The 24758-nt window shown below is 41.9% G+C and overlaps 1 protein-coding gene across 8 annotated transcripts in view; it reads right to left on the bottom strand.

Annotated features, from left to right (window-relative positions):
• Positions 1-24758, bottom strand: part of FBXL13 (F-box and leucine rich repeat protein 13) — a 282389-nt gene that overhangs the window by 57936 nt on the left and 199695 nt on the right. For all 8 annotated transcript variants that reach the window (XM_033193672.1, XM_033193673.1, XM_033193674.1 and 5 more), the window contains 5 exons: positions 21467-21565; positions 20819-20936; positions 20555-20717; positions 11169-11288; positions 10311-10437 (listed from right to left, as the gene is read on the bottom strand). In XM_033193672.1, coding sequence (XP_033049563.1) covers positions 10311-10437; positions 11169-11288; positions 20555-20717; positions 20819-20936; positions 21467-21565 — 627 coding nt within the window. The remainder of the gene's footprint in view (positions 1-10310; positions 10438-11168; positions 11289-20554; positions 20718-20818; positions 20937-21466; positions 21566-24758) is intronic.

Genomic DNA, 24758 nt, shown 5'->3' with positions numbered 1-24758 from the left:
TTGAGGAGCTGTAGGAGAGTCAGTTCTGTGTCTCTGGAGCTGAGGATGAGAGGCAGGAGTCAACTGGAAGTAGGGCTGCAGGGGTGGGCAAGGGCCACCTCAGGAAGAGCTTGCTCTACCAGCCCATTGATACTGTAAGCAGCGTGGAGTCCCCAAGGAACTCTGAGCCCGGGAGTGATAGGCTCAGATAGATAGATGGATGGATGGATAGATAGATAGATAGATAGATAGATAGACAGACAGATATAATTTTTTTTTTTTTGAGACAGAGTCTCGCTGTGTCAAACAGGCTGGAGTGCAGTGGTGCAATCTCAGTTCACTGCAAGCTCCGCCTCCCAGGTTCACGCCACTCTCCTGCCTCAGCCTCCTGTAGCTGGGACTACAGGCGCCCGCCACCACACCTGGCTAATTTTTTGTATTTTTAGTAGAGACGGGGTTTCACCGTGTTAGGATGGTCTCGATCTCCTGATCTCATGATCCACCTGCCTCGGCCTCCCAAAGTGCTGGGATTACAGGCGTGAGCCACCGCGCCCAGCCAGATATTTTTTAAGCTTTGCTTTTTACTGACACAAAATAATTGTGCCTATTTATGGGATACAGTGTGATGTTTCAACACATGTAGACATTGTGTAATGATCAAATCAGAGTAATTAGCATATCTGTCACCTCACTGATCATTTATTCCTTTGTGGTGAGCGCATTTAGACTCCTTTCTTCTAGCTACTTTGAAATATACAATAATACATTATTGTTAACTACAGTCACCCTACCATGCGATAGAACACCAGAACTTATTCCTCCTATCTCACTGTAACTTTGTACCTATTGACCAACCTCTCCTCATCTCCCCCTCACTGTCAGGCCTCTGAGCCCAAGCTAAGCCATCCTATCCCCAGCGTCCTGCACGTGTACATCCAGATGGCCTGAAGCAACTGAAGATCCACAAAAAAAGTGAAAATAGCTTAACTGATGACATTCCACCATTGTGATTTGTTTCTGCTCCACCTTAACTGATCAATATACTTTGTAATCTCCCCTGCCCTTAAGAAGTTTCTTTGTAATTCTCCCCACCCTTGAGAATGTACTTGGTGAGCTTCATCCCCTGCCCCTAAAACATTGCCCTTAACTTCACCGCCTATCCTAAAGCCTATAAGAACCAGTGATAATCCCACCACCCTTTGCTGACTCCTTTTACGGACTCAGCCCGCCTGCACCCAGGTGAAATAAACAGCCATGTTGCTCACACAAAGCCTGTTGGTGATCTCTTCACACAGACACGGACACATGAGACACTCACCACTCCCTCCCCAGCCTCTGGTAACCACTATTCTCCTCTGTACTTCTGTGAGATCCCCTTTTTTAGATTCCGCATATGAGTGAGATCATGAGATATTTGTCTTTCTGTGCTTGGATTATTTCATTTAACACAATGTCCTTTAGGCTCATCCATGTTGTCACAAATGAAAAGATTTCATGCTTTTTGGGCTGAATAGTATTCTATCATGCATATATATATCACATTTTTTAAATCCATTCATCCATTGATGGACACTTAGGCTGATTGTATATATTGGCTGCAGTGCACATGGGAGTGCATATATCTCTTTGACATACTGATTTAAATTCCTTTGTGGGTTTTTTGTTGTTGTTTTGTTTTATTTTTGAGATAGTCTCACTCTGTCACTCAGGCTGGAGTGCAGTGCTTCAGTGGCTCACTGCAACCTCTACCTCCTAGGTTCAGGCAGTTCTCATGCTTCAGCCTCCCAAGTAGCTGGGATCACAGGTATGCACCACCATGTCCAGCTAATTTTTGTATTTTTAGTAAAGACAAGGTTTCGCCATGTTGGCCAGGCTAGTCTTCAACTCCCGGCCTCAAGTGATTTGCCTACCTCGGCCTCCCAAAGTGCTGGCATTGCAGGCATGAGCCTCTGTGCCTGGCTTGATTTCATTTCCTCTGGATATATAACAAGTAGTAGGATTGCCGGATCATATGATAGTTCTATTATTAATTTTCTGAGGGACCTCAATAATGTTTCCACAATGGCTGTACTAATTGTAATTTCGATCAACAGTCTATAAGAGTTTCCCTTTCTGCATATCCTCGCCTGCATTTGTTACTTTTTGCTTTTTGATAATAGCCATTCTAACTGGCATGAGGCGACAGCTCATTGCAGTTTTGATTTGCAGTTCCCTGGTGTTAATGACGTTGAGTTTGTCCTCATGTACCTGTTGGCCGTACACATGTATGTCTTCTTTTGATAAATGCCTATTCAGGTCTTTTGCCCATCGGATTATTTGTTTTTCTGCTATTGAGTTGTTTGAGTTCCTTGTATATTCTGGATATTGAACCCTTGTCAGATAAGCATAGTTTGTAAACATTTTCTCCCATTCCACAGGTAGTCTCTTCACTCTGCTGACTGTTTCCTTTGCTGTACAGAAGCTCTTTAGGTTGATATAATACCATTCTTCTATTTTTTTTCTTTTGTTGCCTGTGTTTTTAAGGTACCATCCAAAAAAATCTTTGCCCAAACCAATGTCCTGAAGTGTTTCGTCTCTTCTTTATTCAAATAGTTTCATATTTCTGGCTCTTACATTTAAGTCCTTAATCCACTTTGAGTTGATTTTTGTATACGGTGAGAGATGGGAATCTAGTTCTATTCTTCTGCATGTAGCTATCCAGGTTTTCCAGCAACATTTATTAAAGAGAATGTTCTTTCTCCAATGTGTGTTCTTGGTGCCTTTTTCAAAAATCAGCTTGCTATAAATGTGTGGGCTTACTTCTGGTTTCTCTATTCTGTTCCACTGGTCTGTGTGTCTGTTTTTATAGACAGACTGAGATTTGCATGCTGGAAGCTAACCCTGCAGCAAAGGTGAGTACGAGAAATAGTGCTTGAACTAAGCCAGGGGCAGTGGGGATGGAGAGGAGACAGATGGGCAGTTATAAGAAATGATTAGACTCTACCAATGACTATTAAAGTTCTCACATTGGCTTCTTTCTATTTTAGTATAGTATTTAGTAATAGATTTTTTGGCTAGAAATAGCTGAAACTAGATAGCCTTATAACACATACAATTAAAACTAACATGGAAACAGCATGCCAATATTCAATTAGAGTTCTTCTTTTTGCAATTCAATTTGAAAATAATCTGTATGCTGTCAGTAATTTAAGACCCATTATTACTGTAATAATATAATAGGTAACACTCCTCTAGGGAACTATGCTGTAATGTGGCAGAGATAATATACAACACATTAGGAACTAAATGACACTTACTTATTTTTTAAAAATCTAGAGACATTGACATCACCATATGATTTATGTTTTCTTATAGAATGAATCCGTAATACAAACCCATTGATATTGCCTTGAAATGATCTAGATTGAGAAGTGTGATTTTCTGATAATTATGGACAACATGACCAATATTTATAATAGAAAAAATAATGTCATAAATGTAAAAACTGGCACTATTAACTTATGTCAAGATGCTTTGTTGTCATTATCATCAGTGATTACTTGCTTAGCATCTGCCCCTACCCAGGCACATGAAGAACGGAAGGAGTCGCAGACCCAGGCAGGAGGTGTAACATACAGAAAGGTCCTAAGGTAGGAAGGGATTCGGCTTGAGGAGCTAAATGAGAGCAGTGGGGCTGAGGGAAAGGAAATGAGCCGAGCAGGGGCATGAGGTGGTCAGACAGAGGTTTCTTTAATTAATAGTAAATGTTCCTTCAAAATTTGGTCATGCTGGGTGTGGCGGCACTTGCCTATAGTCCCAGCTACTCAGGAGGCTGAAGCAGGACTATTGCTTCAGCCTAGGAGGTCAAGGCTGCAGTAAGCTTTGATGGTGCCACTGCATTCTAGCCTGGGGGACAGAGTGAGACCCTGTCTCTAAAAAGAATTTTTCTTTCTTTAATTTTTGTCTTTCCCTGGTTTAATTTCTTGGTTTTATTAGACACTGTTGTTATTCCCATTACACTCCACACTTGACTACATCACCTGGTTCTCTTACAATCTTTTTGACCTTCTTTCTTTAGTCTCCTTCATGGATTTATCTTCTTCTTTCCACTCCCTAAACACTGGTGTTCTGCTACGTTCTTCCTGGGAGTACATTTCTCCTCATGCCCCTACGCTGTCCTTGAGGATCTTGGCCATATTCACACTTCCATGAGAGTGACTCCCCCATCTGCAGGTCTGGTAATCATTTCTCTCCCACTCCTTTGGCCTGAATATCCCCCAGATTCGAACTCAGTCTGATAAAACTAAAACCATCTTTCCCTCAAAACCTGTTACTTCTCTTATATTACCTATCTTTTTAGAGGTAGGACCTCCATCCACCCAAAGCCAGATTTAAAAAATATTTTTTAATTTTTTTTTTTTTAAGACAGGGTCTCACTGTCACCCAGGCTGGAGTGCAGTGGTACAATCTCAGCTCGCTGCAGCCTTGACCTCTTGGACTCAAGTGATCCTCCCACCTCAGACCTCCAGGTAGCTGGCACTACAGGAGCCTGCCACCATGCCTGTCTAATTTTTTTTTTCTGTATTTTTGTAGAGATGGGGTTTTGTCATGTTGGCCAAGCTGGTCTTGAACTCTTGAGATCAAGTGATCTGCCCACCTCAGCCTCCCAAAATGCTAGGATTACAGGTGTGAGCCACCACACCTGGCCAATTTTTAAATTTTTTATTCCAAAGCCAGAACTTTTAAGTCAATTCTTGTCTTCCCATCCCTCCACCCAGGCCCTCATTTTCCACAATAATCAATCACCAAGTTATTTCAGTTTTAGCTACTAAACATTCTTTAATATGTCCTTTCCATGCTTGTTCAAGCCTCTGACCTAGTTCAAGAACTCCTCATCTCTTCCTTTAACTACTAAAATACCTCCTACTTGCCTCCCTGCCCCCAGTCCTTCTCCTCTTCAGTCTGTCCCCCAGAGAACAACCCAAATAATCTATAATCTACCTAAAATGGAAGGCTGACTATGACTATGACTCCCCTACACATCACCCATTAGTGCAAGTTCAATCTCCTTGACAGAGCATGAAATTTCCTCCATGATATCTCTTTTTTATATAGTGTATTCTAGCAGGACTAAGCTACATCAAGTTCCTTGAACAAGGATACATTTACATGCTTCTGTGTTGGGCAGGCTGAATTAAGAGATCCTTTCCTCTCCTCACCTCTATCACTATGCCTGCCCCATCATATCTAAATTGCCCACACCCACCCTTCCAAACTGGGCTGCAGAAAATAGGTCTTTCTCACATTTGTTAATCCTAGAGCCTAGCATTTTTTTCCTTCATTCAATGAGTATTGATCAAGTGTCTACTACTTCCCAGGGTTCTGGGAAAACAGCAGTAAACAAAACAAAGTTTCAGTCTTCATGGATCTGATAGTCTAGTGAGGGAACTGCAGGAGATTGCCTACATAACAGGCACTGAAGATCTTGTACTCATAATAAAAATTTTTGAAAATCAAGCAAATAAAAGAGTGTTCTTAAACCACTGTCTAAGCACACTGTCTGGGAGACTGCTCTGACTCACTTTTCCTTTGAACAACAAATATGGTGGTGACTAAGGCAACTTAAGTAACAGACTGAACTGCCCTCACCATGGATCCTGTGGTCTTTAGTAAATGATAATCTGATTAAGTAGCAGGAAATATTTTCCCACATACATGGAGATATAACCTCACATTCAAATAATCCTCTGGAGCAGGAAGGGAATGAATAATAGCCCATTTAAGTGAATATTTTGAAAAGCTGTAGGAGATTAAAGATTTCTAAAGATACCTTAAGATATTATCACATTAGTAAGCTATTTCTCCCACTTAGAACCCTATCCTAATTATATAAGAAGAGGCAAATTGACATATTTCCTCTTTCCCTAATATGTACTTGGTAGGTAACTTCCTAAACAACTTTTATTCATGGATGATACAATAAATGATTCACTATTTTCCACAAAAGGAATAACTGAGGAGAATAAGATTATTATATGAAACATATAAATCTTGAAATAACTGTGTTCTCCTCTTTGCTTCCCCCATTTAAGTTAGTTCTCTCCAATAAACATCTTTCTGGATTTCTAAATGTCTGGATTTTTGTCTTTGCTGATCCACTTCTTCTTGAGTTTTCATGATTGTTCAGAACACAATGTCCCTTTAGCCTCTCCAACCCCAAAAAAGCTCTTCTACTTTTGAGGTGTGAATTTCAATTAGTTTCCTGAGCTACATCTCTATAAAGCTGTCCTGCAAGTGAATCAAACTAAACATGTTCATTTTCCCAACCTGCAGCAAACCTGCTCCCTGACTGTGTAAGGGACACAGCTGAGGAAGGCACACCATCCTTTATGCAGATGCTCAAGCCAAAACTCTGGTGCCATCCTTGATTCACTCCCTCTCTTCCTTATCCTCACATTCAGTTGAGCTCTATCTCATTGTTTCTTCTTCCTCAGTGTCTGCCAACTGTGCTGACTTTGCTACATGCTTACTGCCCTCTCCCTAACACAGGCGTTCATAACTTTTCACCTGGATGACTGCTTTATAATTGGTCACTATGCATCTATGATTCCCATATCTGTCTAGCAGATAGAAGTGACCTTTTCAGAATAAAAATCTGATCATGTTACTGTTCTGACAATACTGAATGTCCTTCCACGGCCCAAAGAGCAGAGATCAAATTCCTTAATGTGGCCTCTGGACCCTCAATGACCTGACCCCTGTCTACCTCTCAAACATCATCTCTCACCATACTTCTCAGGCCATACCCAAATGTGTGGGTTTCTTGATGTCTCACACTTTTAAACCTCTATGCCTTTGTGCAGGCTGCTTCTCTGGCTCACAGAACATCCTTTCTTCTCTGGGAAAAGAAGTTCTCTGAGCCAGGTTAGGTTTCCCCTCTCTGTTTCCCACACTCATCATACTTTGTAACCACTTGCCCCACTCCTGTCTTCCCACTAGAATATAAGTACTAGGAGGAGGAATCATGGCTGTTTTGTTCATTCCAGTATTCTCAGCACTGAACACAATGTAGTCAGAGTAAATACTTGTTAACTAAATGAGTAGTGTGATTCTAACTGAAAATTCACCATTAAGAATTGAGAATGAACACAATTATTAGAAAACATGGGAAATTTTCCCCCAAATGGCACAACTGGTCACATTTGATCTTTGCTGGGTATCTGTAACATTCCAGTTTAAATCCTGAATGTTATGTCTGTAGTCAAATTTGCACTTACTCAGACCTATAATCAGGCTGGTGTTTAGCTGCCCAAGTTGACATCTGGGCTGACTCATTTTAATTTGACTGTTTGAGGTTAGCTTCCTCAGCTGTTGTAGCACTGTAATTGTCAATCATTTGCTTTTTAGATCAGAGTTTAACTGACTTGGAGAAAGAAAACAACAGAAGACTTATTTTTCAATCTTTTAGCAGAAAACAATTAGTATAATTCCCCAGAGATATCCATTTATAATTCTCTTAAATTACATATATGCTTCAGAAGAAAATAAAAACAGAGACTAGAACTCAAGGCTATACTCCGAAGTTTTTTGTTTTTTGTTTTCTTGAGACAGGATCTTACTCTGTTGCCCAGGTTTCCCAGGCTGGAGTGCAGTGGTACAATCACAGCTCGCTAGCCTCGACCTCCCGGGCTCAAGCCATACTCCCACCTCTCAGCCTCCTGAGTAGCTAGCTGGGTCTGTAGGTGCGCATCACCACACCCGGCTAATTTTTGTATGTTTTGTAGAATTGGGGTTTCCTCATGTTACCCAGGCTGGTCTCAAACTCTTGGGTTCAAGTGACCTGCCTGCCTCAGTCTCCCAAAGTGCTGGGATTACAGGCATGAGCCATTGTGCCTGGCCTATATTCCTAAGTTTTCAACTTGTCCTCTGTAGATAAAATTTTAATATACAGTCTTTAAAAATAAAACCTGAGCTTTCCCCAAATGCTAAAAACTAAATAAGCATTTTAACCTTTACTCCATTCAGTCAACAAATATTCCCCAGGCACTTCAGCCTTGTGGTAAGTGCTGTGGGGGAGTCATGTTTTGATGTGTTTTATAATGTGCTTTGATTCTCTACTTCTTGTCACTCTGTGACCCTTCAGACAACAGCTGGCCATTCTACTCCTATGTTTCAGGAAAAGGTTCTTACAAAAGAACACAGGAGAAAAATCCTGGGCCTTTAAGCTTCAAAAGCCCAAGCCCTGAAAGACTTGGCGCATAACATTTTTCAAAACCATGTAATTGGTTGGAACATTCTTTTCCACTCCCAGATTAGGAAAATAATCTATGTCAAAAGGAGAGGAGCAAATATGAGAAGAGGGGAGAGAGGAGGTGGAGGGGAAAAAGACGAGAAGGGAGAGGAGGAAAGGAGAGGACAGGAGAAAAGAGGAGGGGAGGGGAGAGCCAGGGGGAAGCAAATGCTGAGAAATTCACCACATGGGGGTCTGTTCTAGACCTTCTCAGTCTCTATCCAGCTAGAGAAAAAGTTGGAACCCCCAGGTAGGCTTGGGGGCCTAAGTAGATGGGAACCCATTCCACCTTTCCCAGGAGGGTTGATAAAAGCAGTAAGGCAGAGTGTTCCTGTGCTCGTCATTGCATCAGTTAAGAGTCAATGGGAAAAGGAAAAGCAACCCTGAGTATTCAAAACTGAGATTTAATTTTAATGGGGGAGTGGCTATATAGATGGTAGAGAAACTGAGAAGCCAAATGGGACAGTGACAAAATCTAGAACTTAGCAGCAGTAGGAAGCCACTACTGTCCCTATGCTGGAAGGACAATGGGAAGATATGATGTTATAGAAGCCCAGAGGTCAAGGTCATTCAGGGAAGCTGGAACCACAGCAGGCTTGTGGTTCAGAGGGGAGTATACCACCAAGGAAATGCAGCTGATGATGATGATGCCAAGAAAGGTAGAGGAAAACCCTGGAATATCCCTTCTGCTGGCCCTTTAATCACTCACAAATGTCTCACAAGCACCAACCCTATTCTGGAATCCAGCTGACTTGTGTGAGTCACCGTGTAGCAGAGCAAGGGGAGGGTGAGTCATGGGTTTGGGGGCAAAAACATCCATGATGCGGGAGCAAGAAAATGTTTCCAGTAGGTGTCTAGGACCGTGGACCTAAGACAGCCTCACAGGATCTCCATGACGCAGAAAAACCCAGAGGAGCCCAGAGCAAGGCAGACATGACAGGTAAGCCTGAAGACTTGAAGGGGCCTTGGAGTTGGAACAAGGAAGAGACATCCGGGATCCACCTGGACAGGAAACTAAACACCAAATGGGCCCTCGTACATCTCAGTGAATTCCAGCTTGGACAGAAGACAACATTGGGAAGACCAGACACTCATCCTGCCATAATGAGTTGACTCCATGATACTGCTCCCTACCCACAATCTCATATCACTCATGGATGATATGGAAGGGAAGAGGAGATCATCTAGCAGAAAGGAGGCTGAATCCAAGTTCATTCATAGATAAAGAAAGGAAAGAACCTAGACCAATGAACAGATCTAGTCCTTCATTTAAAAGACCCCACTGAATGTTGACGAAGAATGAACACGTAACACAGATGTCTGCAATGCAGTGAAAAGTGGAGAGAAACAGTTCATGTTAAAGGATGCACTGGGGCTATCCCTCCTATATAGAAAGGATATAGGATATAAGATATTGTCTTCCTATATCCCTCCAAATGCATGATTTTCAACAGAAGTCCATATATTCCTTAATATCACTATAGCCCATTTAGTTCTTTCAGAAACATGACAAATCTCTCAGGGTTATCCTTTTGATTAGTAAATGGGGCAGTCCCAGAGGGATAAGATGGGTATGGCCTGCGTCTCAACCCTGATGAATACAATCAACAGCTTGCAGAAAATGAATTCCCAAAAATATATCCTTTTGTAGATTTGTTGAGGCCATTTCTAGACTTATAGTCTTGAACTAAAGACTTAGATCTCAAGGCATTCAGGCAGTCTTATAAAATGTGCAATCTGTAAGAAACATACAGTTAAGCCATCTAACATATTATCTCCAAAACTTCTATAATGAAACAAATCTCAAATTATCATGACATACTCTGATCTGTCATGACTTTCCTCCAAATACTATATTTTGCTATTTTTTAAACAGAGAAACATGACTGTTGATTCACAAAGAAACTTTTTTATCACCCTTCTAGAAACAATATCCCTAAACTTCACTTTCATAATAGGATAAGAAATAAAACATATCATTGTTCTCTCCATTGTTTACAAAATAGCAAATAATTGTATTATAGAAAACAAAAGTCATTGTACTGTTTTGAATTTTTTTTACCTCATTAGAGATGTCTGTTCCAGAGAGATCTATTGATACCAAGGAAAAGATGTTTACAATATATCCAATTCCTTGGGCCGTCAAATGGTCACAATTTCGTAAACTCAAGTAGTTTAAATTAGGGCAGCTAAAAGAAAGTAGCATGAATTAATTTTAGCTATCAATCATATTGTCAGTAAGCAATTTCTTCATATAAAAACTCTCTTGGGAAAACAAATGGTATTGAAGTAAGGATTTTCCTTTACTCAACATAAAAGTAAGACTAAAAGTAAAAAGTAATTTGACATTACAAAGTTGGATGAAAGGGCAGATTATTATATGACTTTCTGTAATTTAGTTTCATATTGCAACTTCTAACAAGGAAAAAATATATCACATACATATAAATCATATAAGTACCACAATGAATGACCTCTAAAAGTGCAAGTTAAGATCCCTACTTATCCCTTACAAGTGTGCTATAGGAATTGTACAAGACCTCTGACAAGAGGGGAGTCAAGAATAAAGTAACCAGCCAGAACACCCCTTGGAAAATGCTGGAGTAAAGATAATCTCCTTGAAAACGTAGATTAGAGATAATCTCCTTGAAAAAGTACAGCCACTCATATCTAGATATTCATTATTTCAGGAATGATTCCATCTCAGATGTAATTTAAATATAATAATATAATTTAAAAATTGGTCCAATCTGTGACTTCATATGTCTTTCGTATGGTTTCACTGAATATTTAACCAGCTTCTGGACATCTCTGATGTTCCCCCCAATGTCATGAAATCTTTGCTTTTAGGTGTCTCATTTCTCCTATTATCAAATATACAATTACTAATGATATGATGTAAAAGACTGTTTTATCATACCGCTCAGATAGTTTCATAACAGAGGCATCGCTTAGCTGCACGCAGTTGCTTAAATTTAGCTCTCTTATCCTTATGCTTGCAGGACCATCAAGAAATTGCTTTAGCCCCATATCACCAATTCTGTAGGAAAGAGTGAGAAAAACTTTACATGTGATTCTATATATAAACATATAGAATAGTATTAAAGTAATAGCTACCATACCCAATATTGTTCCAAAATACCAAGGTAATATCTATATACTGGTATTTTGTCAATATTTTAAAACTAAATTTGATTATATAGATTTTAATGTAATAAAAAAGTAGAAATGAGAGGAATGGGAGAAGTATTAATTTAAATGTTATTTCTGTTCCTTTGTTCATAATTTTTAATAAGACAGATGGTCCTCAAGATCTTTTTCTCTTGGGATCAAGTTAAGTAGTCCCTGATACCATTTCCTGCAAAAGAAAAAGATCAAAACTTAGGAGAGTGAGAACCAAGACTAACAGTCAAACTACTGCCAGGATTTTGGAGAAATTTTCACTAAACACAAGGTCAATTTGCTAGACAGGAAACCCAACATGAGCCCTTTGGCTTCTTTCCTTCGGAATCAGAGAAAACCTGACGCTGGAAGAAGACCTTGACTTCAGCCTTCCCACACTGTCCTAATCAGAAACTTCTGTGTGTCAGTGCCATACCCCTACCATGTTGATCTTGCTTTATAAATGGTTTGATGTTCGTTTGGCCCATCAGTTCCCTATCTTCCATTGGGATCTTCATTTCTAATTCCTTTTGAGAACCACCAGATCCTTCTAGGAAGCATTTCAGGAAATAAAGCAGGACAGGAGTTTCCACCAATGCAATCCTAAGAGGCAGTTTCACAACAGCCCTACAGGTGGGCATACAGATGGGAAGAACATTGGGAGCAAAACATGCTGATTGCTGACATCCGTTACAGCATTGTTGGTTCAGATTTGCAAAGAACTGAGCAGTCAAGACAAAAGATATACTGTTTCAGCTGAATGAGCCATAGTAGGTGGATGCCTGCTGTGCCCATCAACCCACCTTCCACCTGTAAGAGGGGGAGTGTGCCAGCACCTAGGAAAGCAGTTAAGGGTGTGTGTGTGTAGAAATTCATATTATAGTCAAGAAAGGATTAAAAGTCAATGGAAAAGATTATTGAGGTAATGATCCAAATTAATTGGTTAATGCAGTTAGGGCCAAACCTGGGTGTGTATCAAAAGTATCCATGCTGGGGTTTTTTTTGTTTTTTTTTTTTTTTTTAAATACACAAGCTGGGGTTTCAACCCTAAAGATTCAGACTCAATAGCTCTGAAGTGGGGCTTGGGAAACTATAGTTTTTATTTGTTTTTTGTTTGTTTGTTTTTGAGACCAAGTCTCGCTCTGTCACCCAGGCTGGAGTACAGTGGTGTGATCTCGGCTCACTACAAGCTCCGCCTCCCAGGTTCACGCCATTCTCCTGCCTCAGCCTCCTGAGTAGCTAGGACTACAGGCGCCTGACACCATGCCCGGCTAATTTTTTGTATTTTTAGTAGAGATGGGGTTTCACCATGTTGGCCAGAATGGTCTCGATCTCCTGACCTCATGATCTGCCCACCTGGGCTTCCCAAAGTGCTAGGACTACAGGCGTGAGCCACTGCGCCCGGCGGGCGTCTATAGTTTTATTCAGCTCCTCAGGTGATTCTGACACCTTAGGATTTTTACTTTTAAATTCTTTTAAATATGCATTTTTAATTTATCTTTTTGTTGCTGATTCCTGAGTTAATTGCTTTGTAGTGAGAGAATACCATTTATTGATAAAAATAGTTTGAAAGTTGTTGGAACTTGCTTTTAAACTTTGTTCATGGTTGATTTTTTAAAGGATTGATGTGTGTTTGAAAAAAAATATATTCTTTTAACTCTCCAACTTACTATTTTAGATCTAACTCTAATACATACATTTTAATACCTTAAAACTCTGATACTTGTTAGGCAGGAATCTAGACCCAACATGGTGGTGTTACCTGGCGTAGCAGGCTTTTTGTTAAAGACTCCCTTCACCCTTGTACACACCCGCAGACTTACATGCGTCAGAGTTCCGGCTGGGCAACCACACTCCCCCATGACCTGCAGCTCACCTGCATTCCACAAGTTCGTAAACAACAGTTTCAGTTAACAGTTTCCAAAGACCCCTTCCTCATGACCCTTACTCAACTCCTGCCCTAGTAGTTTCAAGACCCCCCAGGCCCTGTTTGCACAACCAGCTTCACTACCTCTCAGGCTATAAAAAGCCCCTACCCTCCTTCCTCAGCATGACTTCCTCGGCCTGCACCTTTGGACCGAGGAACTTCGCCCACAAGTCCTAATAAAGGCTATTCTCACTGCCATTTGCCTTGTGTCTTTGTTTCCAGTTTGGCTCCAGCCTCAGTTTACCTTTACATTTGGTGCCGAAACCCGGGAGGAGACCCCTCCCCGGACCCCTGCTAGCTCGGGTAGGCTCTCCTCTCCCCGAGCCAGGATCCCCTCATCAAGCCTGGAGCTGTCTCACCAAATTTAAGACTCAATTCGATCACTGCTGGGTAAGTTTCCCCCCGTCCTGAAGGCTCCCTCTGGGAGTCCCTGTCCGAAACGCATGGCTCCATCAGGGGCTCTCTCTGGTCAGCTGTGACCTCGGCACCGGGGACTAAGAGACATCCAACCTCCCCAGAAGCCACCGTACCCCGCATTCCGCGTGGCAGTGAGAGGACGCTCCCATTGCCTCTGGACTGCTCACCTTGAGACCATAGGAACTACCCAGTCCAAACTAAACCGAAAATCTCCTCTGGGGTGCCTCTTGGCAAATCTCCAGACTTTAAGTCTCAGCCAAGACATAAAACAAAAGTGGCTCATTTTCTTCTGTACAATAGCATGGCCACAATATAAATTGGATAATCAGTCTCAGTGGCCTGCAGAAGGCATTCTAGACTTTATCATTCTCACAGATCTGACCAACTTCTGTAAGAGACTAGGCACATGGTCTGAGATACCCTATGTTCAAGCCTTCTAGGACTTGCGTTCTCGCCCAGACCTCTGTGCCCGATGTTCGTTGGCCCAGGTCCTACTCGTGAAATCTACTCCCTCAGCCAAGGAGAAGGACAACTCTCCCTCCTTCTCTGAGCCTCCTGACACTCTTTCCCTGCCTCCTCTTCGGTCCTCCACTCAACCCCCTCCTTACCCTAACCCCTCGTTGTCCCCATCCCCGTCAGCACCACCCCTTCCCTCTACCCCTTCTGTGTCCCCACCAAACCTGACAGATCCTGCCTCTCCTACCTCCACCTCCTCTCCTTCCTCGCTTGTCTCAGCCCATACTCGGTCCAGGACTGACCTCCTGTGTCCCTTACGAGAGGTGGCAGGCGCCGAAGGAGTAGTCTGGGTCCATGTGCCGTTTTCATTGGCAGACTTGTCTAAGGTTGAGGAGCGTGCAGGCTCCTTTTCGGCCAATCCAACTCGTTATATCAAAGAGTTCAGGTATCTATGCCAGGCATATGATCTCACCTGGCATGACCTCCATGTCGTTATGACCTCAACCCTGTCTCCTGAGGAGCAGGAACGCATCCTAGCGGCAGCCAGGCAGCACGCTAACCAGGTTCATTTAACTGACCCTGCCATGCCAGTTGGCACCGAGGCAGTGCCCTTGGCTGAGCCCGACTGGGACTACCAGGTAGGGAAGGCAGGCCACTGCCACCGAGACATGATGGTTCAGTGCCTTCTTGCCAGCATGCAGGCACCCTCTAACAAATCAGTCAACCTTAACAAATTAAAGGAGGTAGTCCAAGGCGCAGATGAAAATCCAGCCGTTTTTCTTAACTAGCTGACTGAGGCACTTATTCAGTACACCCGCCTTGACCCTGCCTCCCCCGCAGGAGGAACCGTCTTGGCCTCATATTTCATTTCTCAGTCGGCCCCTGATATCCAAAAAAATTTAAAAAGGCGAAGGAAGGCCCTCAAACTCCCATCCAGGATTTAGTCAAACTGGCCTTCAAGGTCTACAACTCCAGGGAGGAAGCAGCTGAGGCCCAACGACAGGCCAGGCTAAAACAGAAGGTACAACTCCAAACCCAGGCCTTGGTAGCAGCCCTGAGGCCAGCCGGCTCCAGGAGCTCCCAGAAAGGAGGTACTCCCCGAGCGCCATCTGGTGCCTGCTTCAAGTGCGGCAACGACGGCCACTGGGCCAGGCAGTGCCCTAACCCAAAGGAGCCAACTCGCCCCTGTCCGAACTGTCAGCAGATGGGCCACTGGAGGTCAGACTGCCCCGACCTAAGGACGGTTGCTGCGCCTCCACGTGACGACCCTCCTCCAGTTATTGGAGGCACCTTCCAGCTCCTCGACACTGACGAAGATTGAAGAGGCCCAGACTCGGGGACCCCTCTCACTCTCGCCAAGCCCAGGGTCATGCTCCAGGTAGCGGGTAAGTCCATATCCTTCCTTATGGACATGGGGGCTACCTACTCTGTTTTGCCTTCCTTCAGTGGCCCCAGCCACCCCTCCACTGTCACAGTCACAGGAATTGACGGCACTCCCTCCACCTACTGCCAGACTCCTCCTCTGTCTTGCTGCCTGGATGGCTCCCTCTTCTCGCACTCATTTCTTATCATTCCTTCGTGCCCAGTCCCCTTGTTAGGACGAGACCTCCTCTCCAAGCTAGGGGCCTCAGTTCACTTCTGACCCAACCCCTCCCCACACCTCGCATTCCTCTTCCCCCTTCTCTCACCTGACAAACCCCACCAGGCTGAGCCCCCACTCCCGTTTCCAGTCCCCATTAACCCTAAGGTGTGGGACACCTCCACCCCAATCATTGCCCAGCACCATACTCCGGTCCGCATCTGGCTAAAAGACCCTTCCAAGTTTCCCTCTAGACCCCAGTTCCCTATCTCCCTTGAACATCGACAGGGATTAAAACCTATCATTACATGCCTGCTGCGACAGCACATTCTAGTTCCCGCCAACTCACCATGCAATACTCCTATCCTGCCTGTATGGAAAAGCTCTGGGGCCTATTATCTCGTGCAGGACCTACGCCTCATCAATGAGGCAGTAGTCCCTACCTTTCCAGTTGTTCCTAATCCATATACACTCCTCTTGCGCATTCCCCCTGACACCACCCATTTCACTGCCCTTGACCTGAAGGATGCCTTCTTTACCATCCCTCTACACCCAGACTGCCACTTTCTGTTTGCTTTTACATTGGAAGATCCAGACACTCATATTTCTTCCCAGCTGACTTGGACTGTTTTGCCTCAAAGGTTCTGTGATAGCCCCCATTTTTTCGGACAGACACTGGCACAGGATGTTGTCCTCTGTCCCCTGACCCACAGCACACTATTGCAGTATGTCGATGACTTATTACTATGTAGTCCTTCCTAGGAGTGCTCCCGTGCACATACTGCTACACTTTTAAATTTTCTAGGCGACTGAGGTTATCAGGTTACCCCGGCTAAGGCTCAACTTTGCAGCCCTTCTGTCACCTACCTAGGCATACTCCTCACACCCACTACAAAAAGCCTCACAGCAGATAGAATAAGCCCCCACTGGTTGCAGTACCCTTACCCAGCCCTTTTAACTCCTCTAACCTAACCCCACCTTTCCCCTTCCCAGCCGAACACTACATCAATGAGTCAGGACTAGTAGAAACCAATCTCCTCACTCTAGAAAAGATTCAGGAAAGACTCCACCAGAAAAACCTCCGATCAAGGCCCTCACTTAGGTGATGGCAGTCGTCTCTGGCCAGTTAAGTCCTATCCTTTCTAAGCCCCTTACTAATCATTGGCTTCTTGCTACTCATAGCTCCCTGTGTCCTCTGCTTCATCCAGGACTGCATGAAAGAAGACTCCCAGGTCACTTTCAATCAGATGCTGCTCCACCCCTATACCCGAGTTCTGACCTCCGAAGAACCCCATGACGACCCATACCAGCAGGAAGCAGCCAGATGAACACTTCACCCCATTTTCTTATTAGAAAGAGGTTGGAATGTTAGGCAGGAATCTAGACCCAACATGGCGGCGTTACCTGGCGTAGCAGGCCTTTTGTTAAAGACTCCCTTCACCCTTGTACACACCCGCAGACTTACATGCATCAGAGTTCTGGCTGGGCAACCACACTCCCCCATGACCTGCAGCTCACCTGCATTCCACAAGTTTGTAAACAGCAGTTTCGGTTAAGTTTCCAAAGACCCCTTCCTCATGACCCTTACTCAACTCCTGCCCTAGTAGTTTCAAGACCCCCCAGGCCCTGTTTGCACAACCAGCTTCCCTACCTCTCGGGGTATAAAAAGCCCCTACCCTCCTCCCTCAGTCCGCACCTTTGGACCGAGGAACCTCGCCTGCGAGTCCTAATAAAGGCTATTCTCACCGCCATTTGCCTTGTGTCTTCGTTCCCGGTTCAGCTCCAGCCTCAGTTTACCTTTACAATACTAAGCTTTATCTTTTTACCCTATATATTTTTTCATCCTCCCTCTGTTGTCATTTCTTCAGAATGATCTTCCAGCTCTATACTTCTCTCCTCTGTGAGTTCTAATCTGCTGATCAGCAATCCACTGTTTATTTCAATAACTATATTACATCATTTGTTTCTAAAAGTTAGGTTTTTTCCCCAGATAAATCTAATTGTTTTATCATGTTTGGTTATCTGCTCATATTTCTGATTCCATTTTTTATTTCTTCGAACATTTCATACATGACTACTTAATTGTCTGACAATTCCTATATCTGAATTACCTGAAGGTCAAATGTATTTTGCTGTTTCTGTGACTCTTTTTCATGGTGACTTGTATCTTTGTGCATTTTGGCAATCTTTGACTTTGAGTACCTATTTACTTGATGTTAATCTCTAGCCTGAGAAGCTTTGTGCTAACTTCTTCCAGGAGCTCAGGAACTACCTACCTGAGACGACTCTGTCCCCCTTAAAGAGGTATAAACTCTGCAGAAGTCTCAGGTTCTGCTTCCCTACTTTGAGTCTTGCTCAGAGCTGATTCTCTCAAAGGCAACTGTTGTCATAACATTTGTGTTCAGAGCTGCTCAACCTTTTATGTTTGCTGGTTATTCACTATTCATCTCAGTGAATTTGTTCATTGAGAGAGTAGAAAAGAATCAGGGGATTCAGGGCTACTGGATATTTCTCTTACTCTTTGTGAGCTCAGCAATATGTTGAAAATATATTTAATCAAGGATCTGAACTATTTTTGGCAGAGCCCCTTGAAGTGTCTTGTCACCTCTACTTCTGGAGGCAGAAAACTTCCATTTAAGATTAATTAGGCAAAGCACAGTGGCTCACACCTGTAATCCCAGCACTTTAGGAGGCCAAGGCAGGTGGGTCACCTGAGGTCAGGAGTTCAAGACCAGCCTGGCCAACATGGTGAAACACCGTCTCTACAAAAATACAAAAATTAGCCAGGGATGATGGTGGGTGCCTGTCTACTTGGGAGGCTGAGGCAGGAGAATTGCTTGAACCCGGGAGGCAGAGGTTGCAGTGAGCCAAGATCATGCCACTGCACTCTAGCCTAGGTGACAGAGTGAGACTCTATCTCGAAAAAAAAAAAAAAAGATTAAATAACCTGCAGAAGCCTGTGTGAAATACAATAATGAAATTCAGTTTTATTTCACATATTCATACAGATAGAATTAGTTGATACACACACTTGTGTATGTAGTGTGTGTGTGTCTGTGTGTGTGCATCTCACCGTTACTATTAAATGTAACAAATTGATCCAAACTTTGTGGCTTTAATGGCAAGTATTTATTATCTCCCTGTTTCTGGATCTCAGGGATTTGGAAGTGAACTAGAGTAGTTCTAGCTCAGGGTCTCTCATGAGTGTGCAGTCAAGATGCCAGCTGGAGCTTCAGTCATCTGAAGGTTTGACTGGGGCTGTAGGGTCTGCTTCCAGGCTCACTCATATGGCTGTTGGCAGAAGGCTTTAATTCTTCACTGGCCCTTGGCTGGAGCCCTCATTTCCTAATCCAGGTTTTTTCCATTCCAAACCCTTATATTTCCTCCAGCTCCCAATGACCCATGCTGCCTTCCCATTTTAATAATAGGCAACATAGGTTGAGATTCTATGTAGTGGGCCAGTGCAGTGGCTCATGCCTATAATCCCAGCATTTTGGGAGGCCCAGGTGGAAGGATCACTTGAAGCCAGGAGTTTAAGACCTGCCTGGGCATAGTGAGACCCTGTCTCTAGAAAAATTTTAAAATTAGCTGGATATGATGAAGTGTACCTTGTAGTTCTAGCTACTTGGGAGGCTGAGGCAGGAGGATCACTTGAGCCCAGGAGTTCAAGGTTACAGTAACTGTGCAACTGTACTTCAGCCTGGGCAACAGAGCAAGACCCTGTCTCTAAAAAATAAAAATAAATAAATAAAAGATTCTGTGTAGCTTAGATTATTATGCTGACTTGTGCTTTCCCAAATATTAGCCACCTTCAATGTGGCTCAAGTACTATTTCGTGGATCAAATGCTGTTTTGTTATTATCTGGTCCTATAAGATTATAAGAATCCTACATAGGTAAGAGGCTGAGCTACCCACTGGGGAAGGGGTTTCAGCAAGAAACCTCTTGATCCTTGGCTGGGTGCGGTGGCTCACACCTGTATTCCCAGCACTTTGGGAGCCTGAGGCAGGTGGATCACTTGAGGTCAGGAATTCCAGACGAGCCTGGCCAAAATGGTAAAACCTTCTCTCTACTAAAAATATAAAAATTAGTCAGGTGGGGTGGCACACACCTATAATCTCAGCTACTCAGGAGGCTGAGGCTGGAGAATCACTTCAGCACAGGAGGCAGAGGTTACAGTGAGCTGAGATCATGCCACTGCCCTCCAGCCTGGGCAACAGAGCGAGACTCTGTCTCAAAAAAACAAACAAACAAACAAACAAACAGAATTTGCTCCCAAGAACAGCAGGAGAGTAGTCCAATAGTGGACCAGCTAAAGAAAGAATTTCAGTAAGAATCCACCCTCTGTCCATTTGTCAGAAATTCTACACAGATGAAAAATCTAACCAGTACCCAAGAGGAAAAACCTTCAGTGAGATTGGTTCTTCATAAGCAAGTCAGAAAGTCCATATGGGAAAAGATCATGTTAACTGAACTAGCTATGGAAACCCCCATTAGGAAAGGTAGCCTGTAAGTATTCCTGTGAATTTCCTTAATTTTACAAGGGTCCATAATTCCTCATATCCCGAGCTCTCCCTACACCCCATATAATCAACCTGGGTTGGGAGCCCTCTTTCTTATAACCACAGAACTCTGCACTTACCTCTACTTTAACACTTGGACTCCTGACTTTCATGTTTACCCCACGAACCATAAGTTCCGTAGGAGAGGACCTGGCACATACTAGGTAATCAACATTTCTTGAATATATTACTGTAACTCATTACCTTACACAATTTGCCAGATTCAACACAGTCAGTTGCCTCAAAGGTGAAAGGGATCTGAGGCTGCTGTCTGTTATTCCCTTGCAGTCAGCCATATAAATGTGACTGAGATTTGGATAATTCTTGTCTATATATTTGAAGGATGCATCAGTAACCCTTTTATTTCCTGTTTGTAAAAAAACAGAAGAAAAGACAAGTATTGTATTTATAATGCCACAAGAGTAAAAGTAAATGATAATGCTGAACCACATTTTTAATATAACAGACCTTCGAATCGGATCTTTCTGAGTTTACAAGTAGAAAGAGCTTTGAAAGTACAATCGGAGATATGCGGTGCACCAGTGAAAACCAGTGATGTAATACGAGAGCACTTTTCAACTAAAGCCTTCAGAAGAAAAAACACGATTAAATTAATCAAGGGTACAGAACAGGTTTAGCAAGCTAATGAAGTCATTTTTTCCTTCAATATATTAGAGACAGACATGTTAACTATTAATTTTCCTAATTTCAAAGAAAACTGGATTTTTCAATACATTTTAATACACTTACATTTGAGTAATGTGGAAGAATCAGAATTAAATCATACACTAAGAGTATGGGAAAACATGAGAAATGGACTACTGAAAAAAATTACTACATTTGGCAGCTTAGCATGGAGAACTGAACTCAAAGTTTATGTTTAAGCTATAACATCACTAAAAAAAATCCTAACTGTGAAACAAGGTTTCTTAGGATATTTAAGGATTCAAATGTTTTCAAGGGTATGTGCATGTGTGGAAACTTTTAAATGATTTTATTACTATTAAAAAAATAACTAAAATGAAAAGTCCATTCATATTTTTCAGTCATTCAAGTCATTAGAACATATATCTATCTTATGGGACAGAAAAGAAAAGGTACTTTCCAATTACCTACTTTTACACAGTTGTCCGTCAGAGTTGGCATGTCATGAATGGTAAGATGTGTAATTCCAGTGCAGCTGTTTGCAATGTACCTGAAGCCTTGGACTGAAATCTGAATTGTACAAAGTAGAAAATAATGGGAGAATGCATTAGCATGACAAAAACCCAAGGGAGTAATAACCAAAGATACATCATAATTTTGTTACTATGTTTTAAAATTAACCATAAAATATGGCAGACACAAGAGGGAAAGAAAGAATCTAATCTTGATTTTTTTATTATTTAATTTTTTATTGAGGTGAAATTTATATAACATAAAAATAAGCCATGTAAGCCAGACGCAGCAGCGCATGCCTGTAGTCTCAGCAACTTGGGAGGCTGAGATAGGAGGATCACCTCAGCCAGGAGTTCAAGGGAAGCCTGGGGCAACACAGAAAGATCCTGAGTCTTAAAAAAAAATTTTTTTTAACTAAAAAAAATTAACCACTTACATAAGTTATTTAATCATTCTTAATGTTGTGCAACCAGCACCTATATGTAGTTCCAAAACATTTTCATCATCCAAAAGGAAACCCTGTACCCATTAAGCAATTGCTGCCTATACTCCTTGCCTCCTGGCCCCTGGCATCATTAATCAGTATTCTGTTTCTATAAATTTACCTATTCTAAATATTTCATATAAATGGAATTATACAATATGTGGCCTTTTGTTCCTGGCTTCTTTCACTTAGTGTAATGTTTTTGAGGTTCATGCACATTGTAGCATGCATGAACACCTTAATCCTTTTTATGACTGAATAATATCCTATTCAATGGAAAAACTACATTTTAAAAATCCATTAATCTGTTAATGGGTATTTAGATTGTTTCCATCTTTTGGATATTTTGAATATCTACATGCATGTACATCTATTTGTTTGAATATCAGGTTTCAATTCTTTTGGGTATATATTTAGGAGGAGAATTGCTGGGTCATATGGTAATTCTATGCTTAATTTTTAAGGAACCAGCAAAATGTTTTCTATAGGGGCTGCACCATTTTACCTACCCACCAGAAATCTGTAAGTGCTCCAATTTCTCCATATCACCAACACTTATTTCCCACTAAAATAAATTTCCTTGTAGGCTTGATGTGGCACCCCACTGTGATTTTCATTTGCATCCCCTTAATGAGTAATGAGATGAGTATCTTTTCATGTACTTGCTAGCCATTTGTATATCTTCTTTGGGAAAATGTCTACTCAAGTTATCTGCCTATTTTTTTTTTTAGTTGGGTTGTTTGTCTTTTTGTTGTTGAGTTGTAAGAATTCTTCATATATTCTGGATACAAAGTCCTTATTAGATGTATGATTTGAAATTATCTACCATTCTGTAGGTTGTCTTCTCATTTTTAAAATCACATACTTTGATGCATAAACACTTTTAAGTTTGATGAAGTTCAGTTTATCTATTTTTTCTTTTGTTGTTCATGCTTTTGGTGTCATATTTAAGAATGTATTGCTAATTCCAAGGTCATGAAGATTTACCTCCTATTTTTTATTCAAAAGGGTTTATTATTTTGACTCCTATATTTAGGTTATTGACCATTTTGTATTAATGGTCATTAATTTTTATATATAGTGTGAGGTAGGGGCCCAACTTCACTTTTTTTTCATGTGGATATACAGTTGCCCCAACACCAGTTGCTGAAGAAAGTATTCTTTTCCCCTATTGAATGGTCTCAGCACCCTTTTCAAAAATCAATTGACCATAAATGTATAGATTTATTTCTGGACTGTCAGTTCTACTCCATTGTTCTATATGTCTATCCTTATGCCAGTGCCACACTGTTTTGATTACTGTAGCTTTGTAGTACCGATTTCTTTCTTTTCAACTATCATTATCCACATTAATAGAAAGAGCAGTGGCAGAAAGTGTCTGAAATAATGATTGATTCAAAGATCAAAATATTTGCCTATCATGAATTACCTTAAGATAACTTCTTATTTAGACTGTATTTCCTGTAACAGATGGGAAACCAGATTGTGTTCAGATTCAGTAAAGGGAAATTGAGATGCTGCCCAGAAGCAGACATAAGGGGAACTCCCCTGAAGTGTCATCTCCAGAAGAGTATGACAGGGAGAATGAGGAGCAGAGCTACAATGGACCTCTAGGGAGACCTTTGGAGACTTAATGTGTGCCACCTCTCACTAAAGGTGACTTCCAAAGTTCTGTCATCAAAGCCTCCACCTATTCAGAAAGGACTAGCCAAAAGTTAGGGAACTGAGTGGTATATCCCCAGGACAACCAAAGCTCAACTCAAATGTCACTTCCTTAGGAAGTGTTCCTGACCCTTAGATTAGAGCAGTTTCTTGTTATATACTTACATCACCATGTAATTATCATAACTACAATTACATTCATTTTATGATTGATTAGTTATTAAATGAATCCCCTGTATACAGCTCCCAGCATGGTGCTTATAACATCAACTGATGAGATAATTGAGTAATATTATTACAAGAATAAATGGAGGAATGTATGAATGGCTTCTGAGAACCATGCGTATTCAGTAGGTTCCCCTTCGCAGCAGACACTAATAATATGAGCACCCAGACAAAAGCCAAGGGAATTTTTATAGCTATTGAAATAAAAAGAAAAGGAAAAAAAAAAAAAAAAAAAACACTAAGGGAAGACCTTGAAGCCAGGGGCTGAGCATGCAGGCTTGATTTGCTACAGAAGCCAGGCCTTTGGGTTGGATTATATTTGGACAATTTTTCTACATTTCTAGTATTTTTCTATTGTGCTACAGAAGTCAGGCCTTTGGGTTGGATTATATTTGGACAATTTTTCTACATTTCTAGTATTTTTCTATTGTGCTACAGAAGTCAGGCCTTTGGGTGAGATTGTACTTGGATAATTTTTCTAAAGATCCTTTGCGAAGTGTGTTTCTTTAGCCTGAACAAATTTATGGCAACTCGTATGATGGAGTGCAATACAGTTACAAGTTAATGTTTTAGGAGAACAACTGAGCTCATGACATTATTTAAAAGAAAAAGTTGATTATATAAGGCCTTGCTACACAAAATGTGGTCCATAGACCAGCAGCATAGGCATTACCTGGGAGCTCGTCCAAAACACAGAATCTTAGCCCACCACCACTGACTTAGAGGCTGCACTTGAACAAGACAGGTGATTTACACACAGACGTGACAGTCTGAAAAGTGTTAATCGAGAGGAAATGAAGAGCAAAAAGAAAGTATATCAGTCATGGTTCTCCAGAGAAACAGAACCAATAGGATATACTTACATCCAAGTATATATAT

The sequence above is a fragment of the Trachypithecus francoisi genome, unplaced genomic scaffold, assembly GCF_009764315.1.
Source record: "Trachypithecus francoisi isolate TF-2019V2 unplaced genomic scaffold, Tfra_2.0 Lachesis_group4, whole genome shotgun sequence".
NCBI classification, from domain to species: domain Eukaryota; kingdom Metazoa; phylum Chordata; class Mammalia; order Primates; family Cercopithecidae; genus Trachypithecus; species Trachypithecus francoisi.
This window is presented reverse-complemented; position numbering and strand designations above follow the sequence as displayed.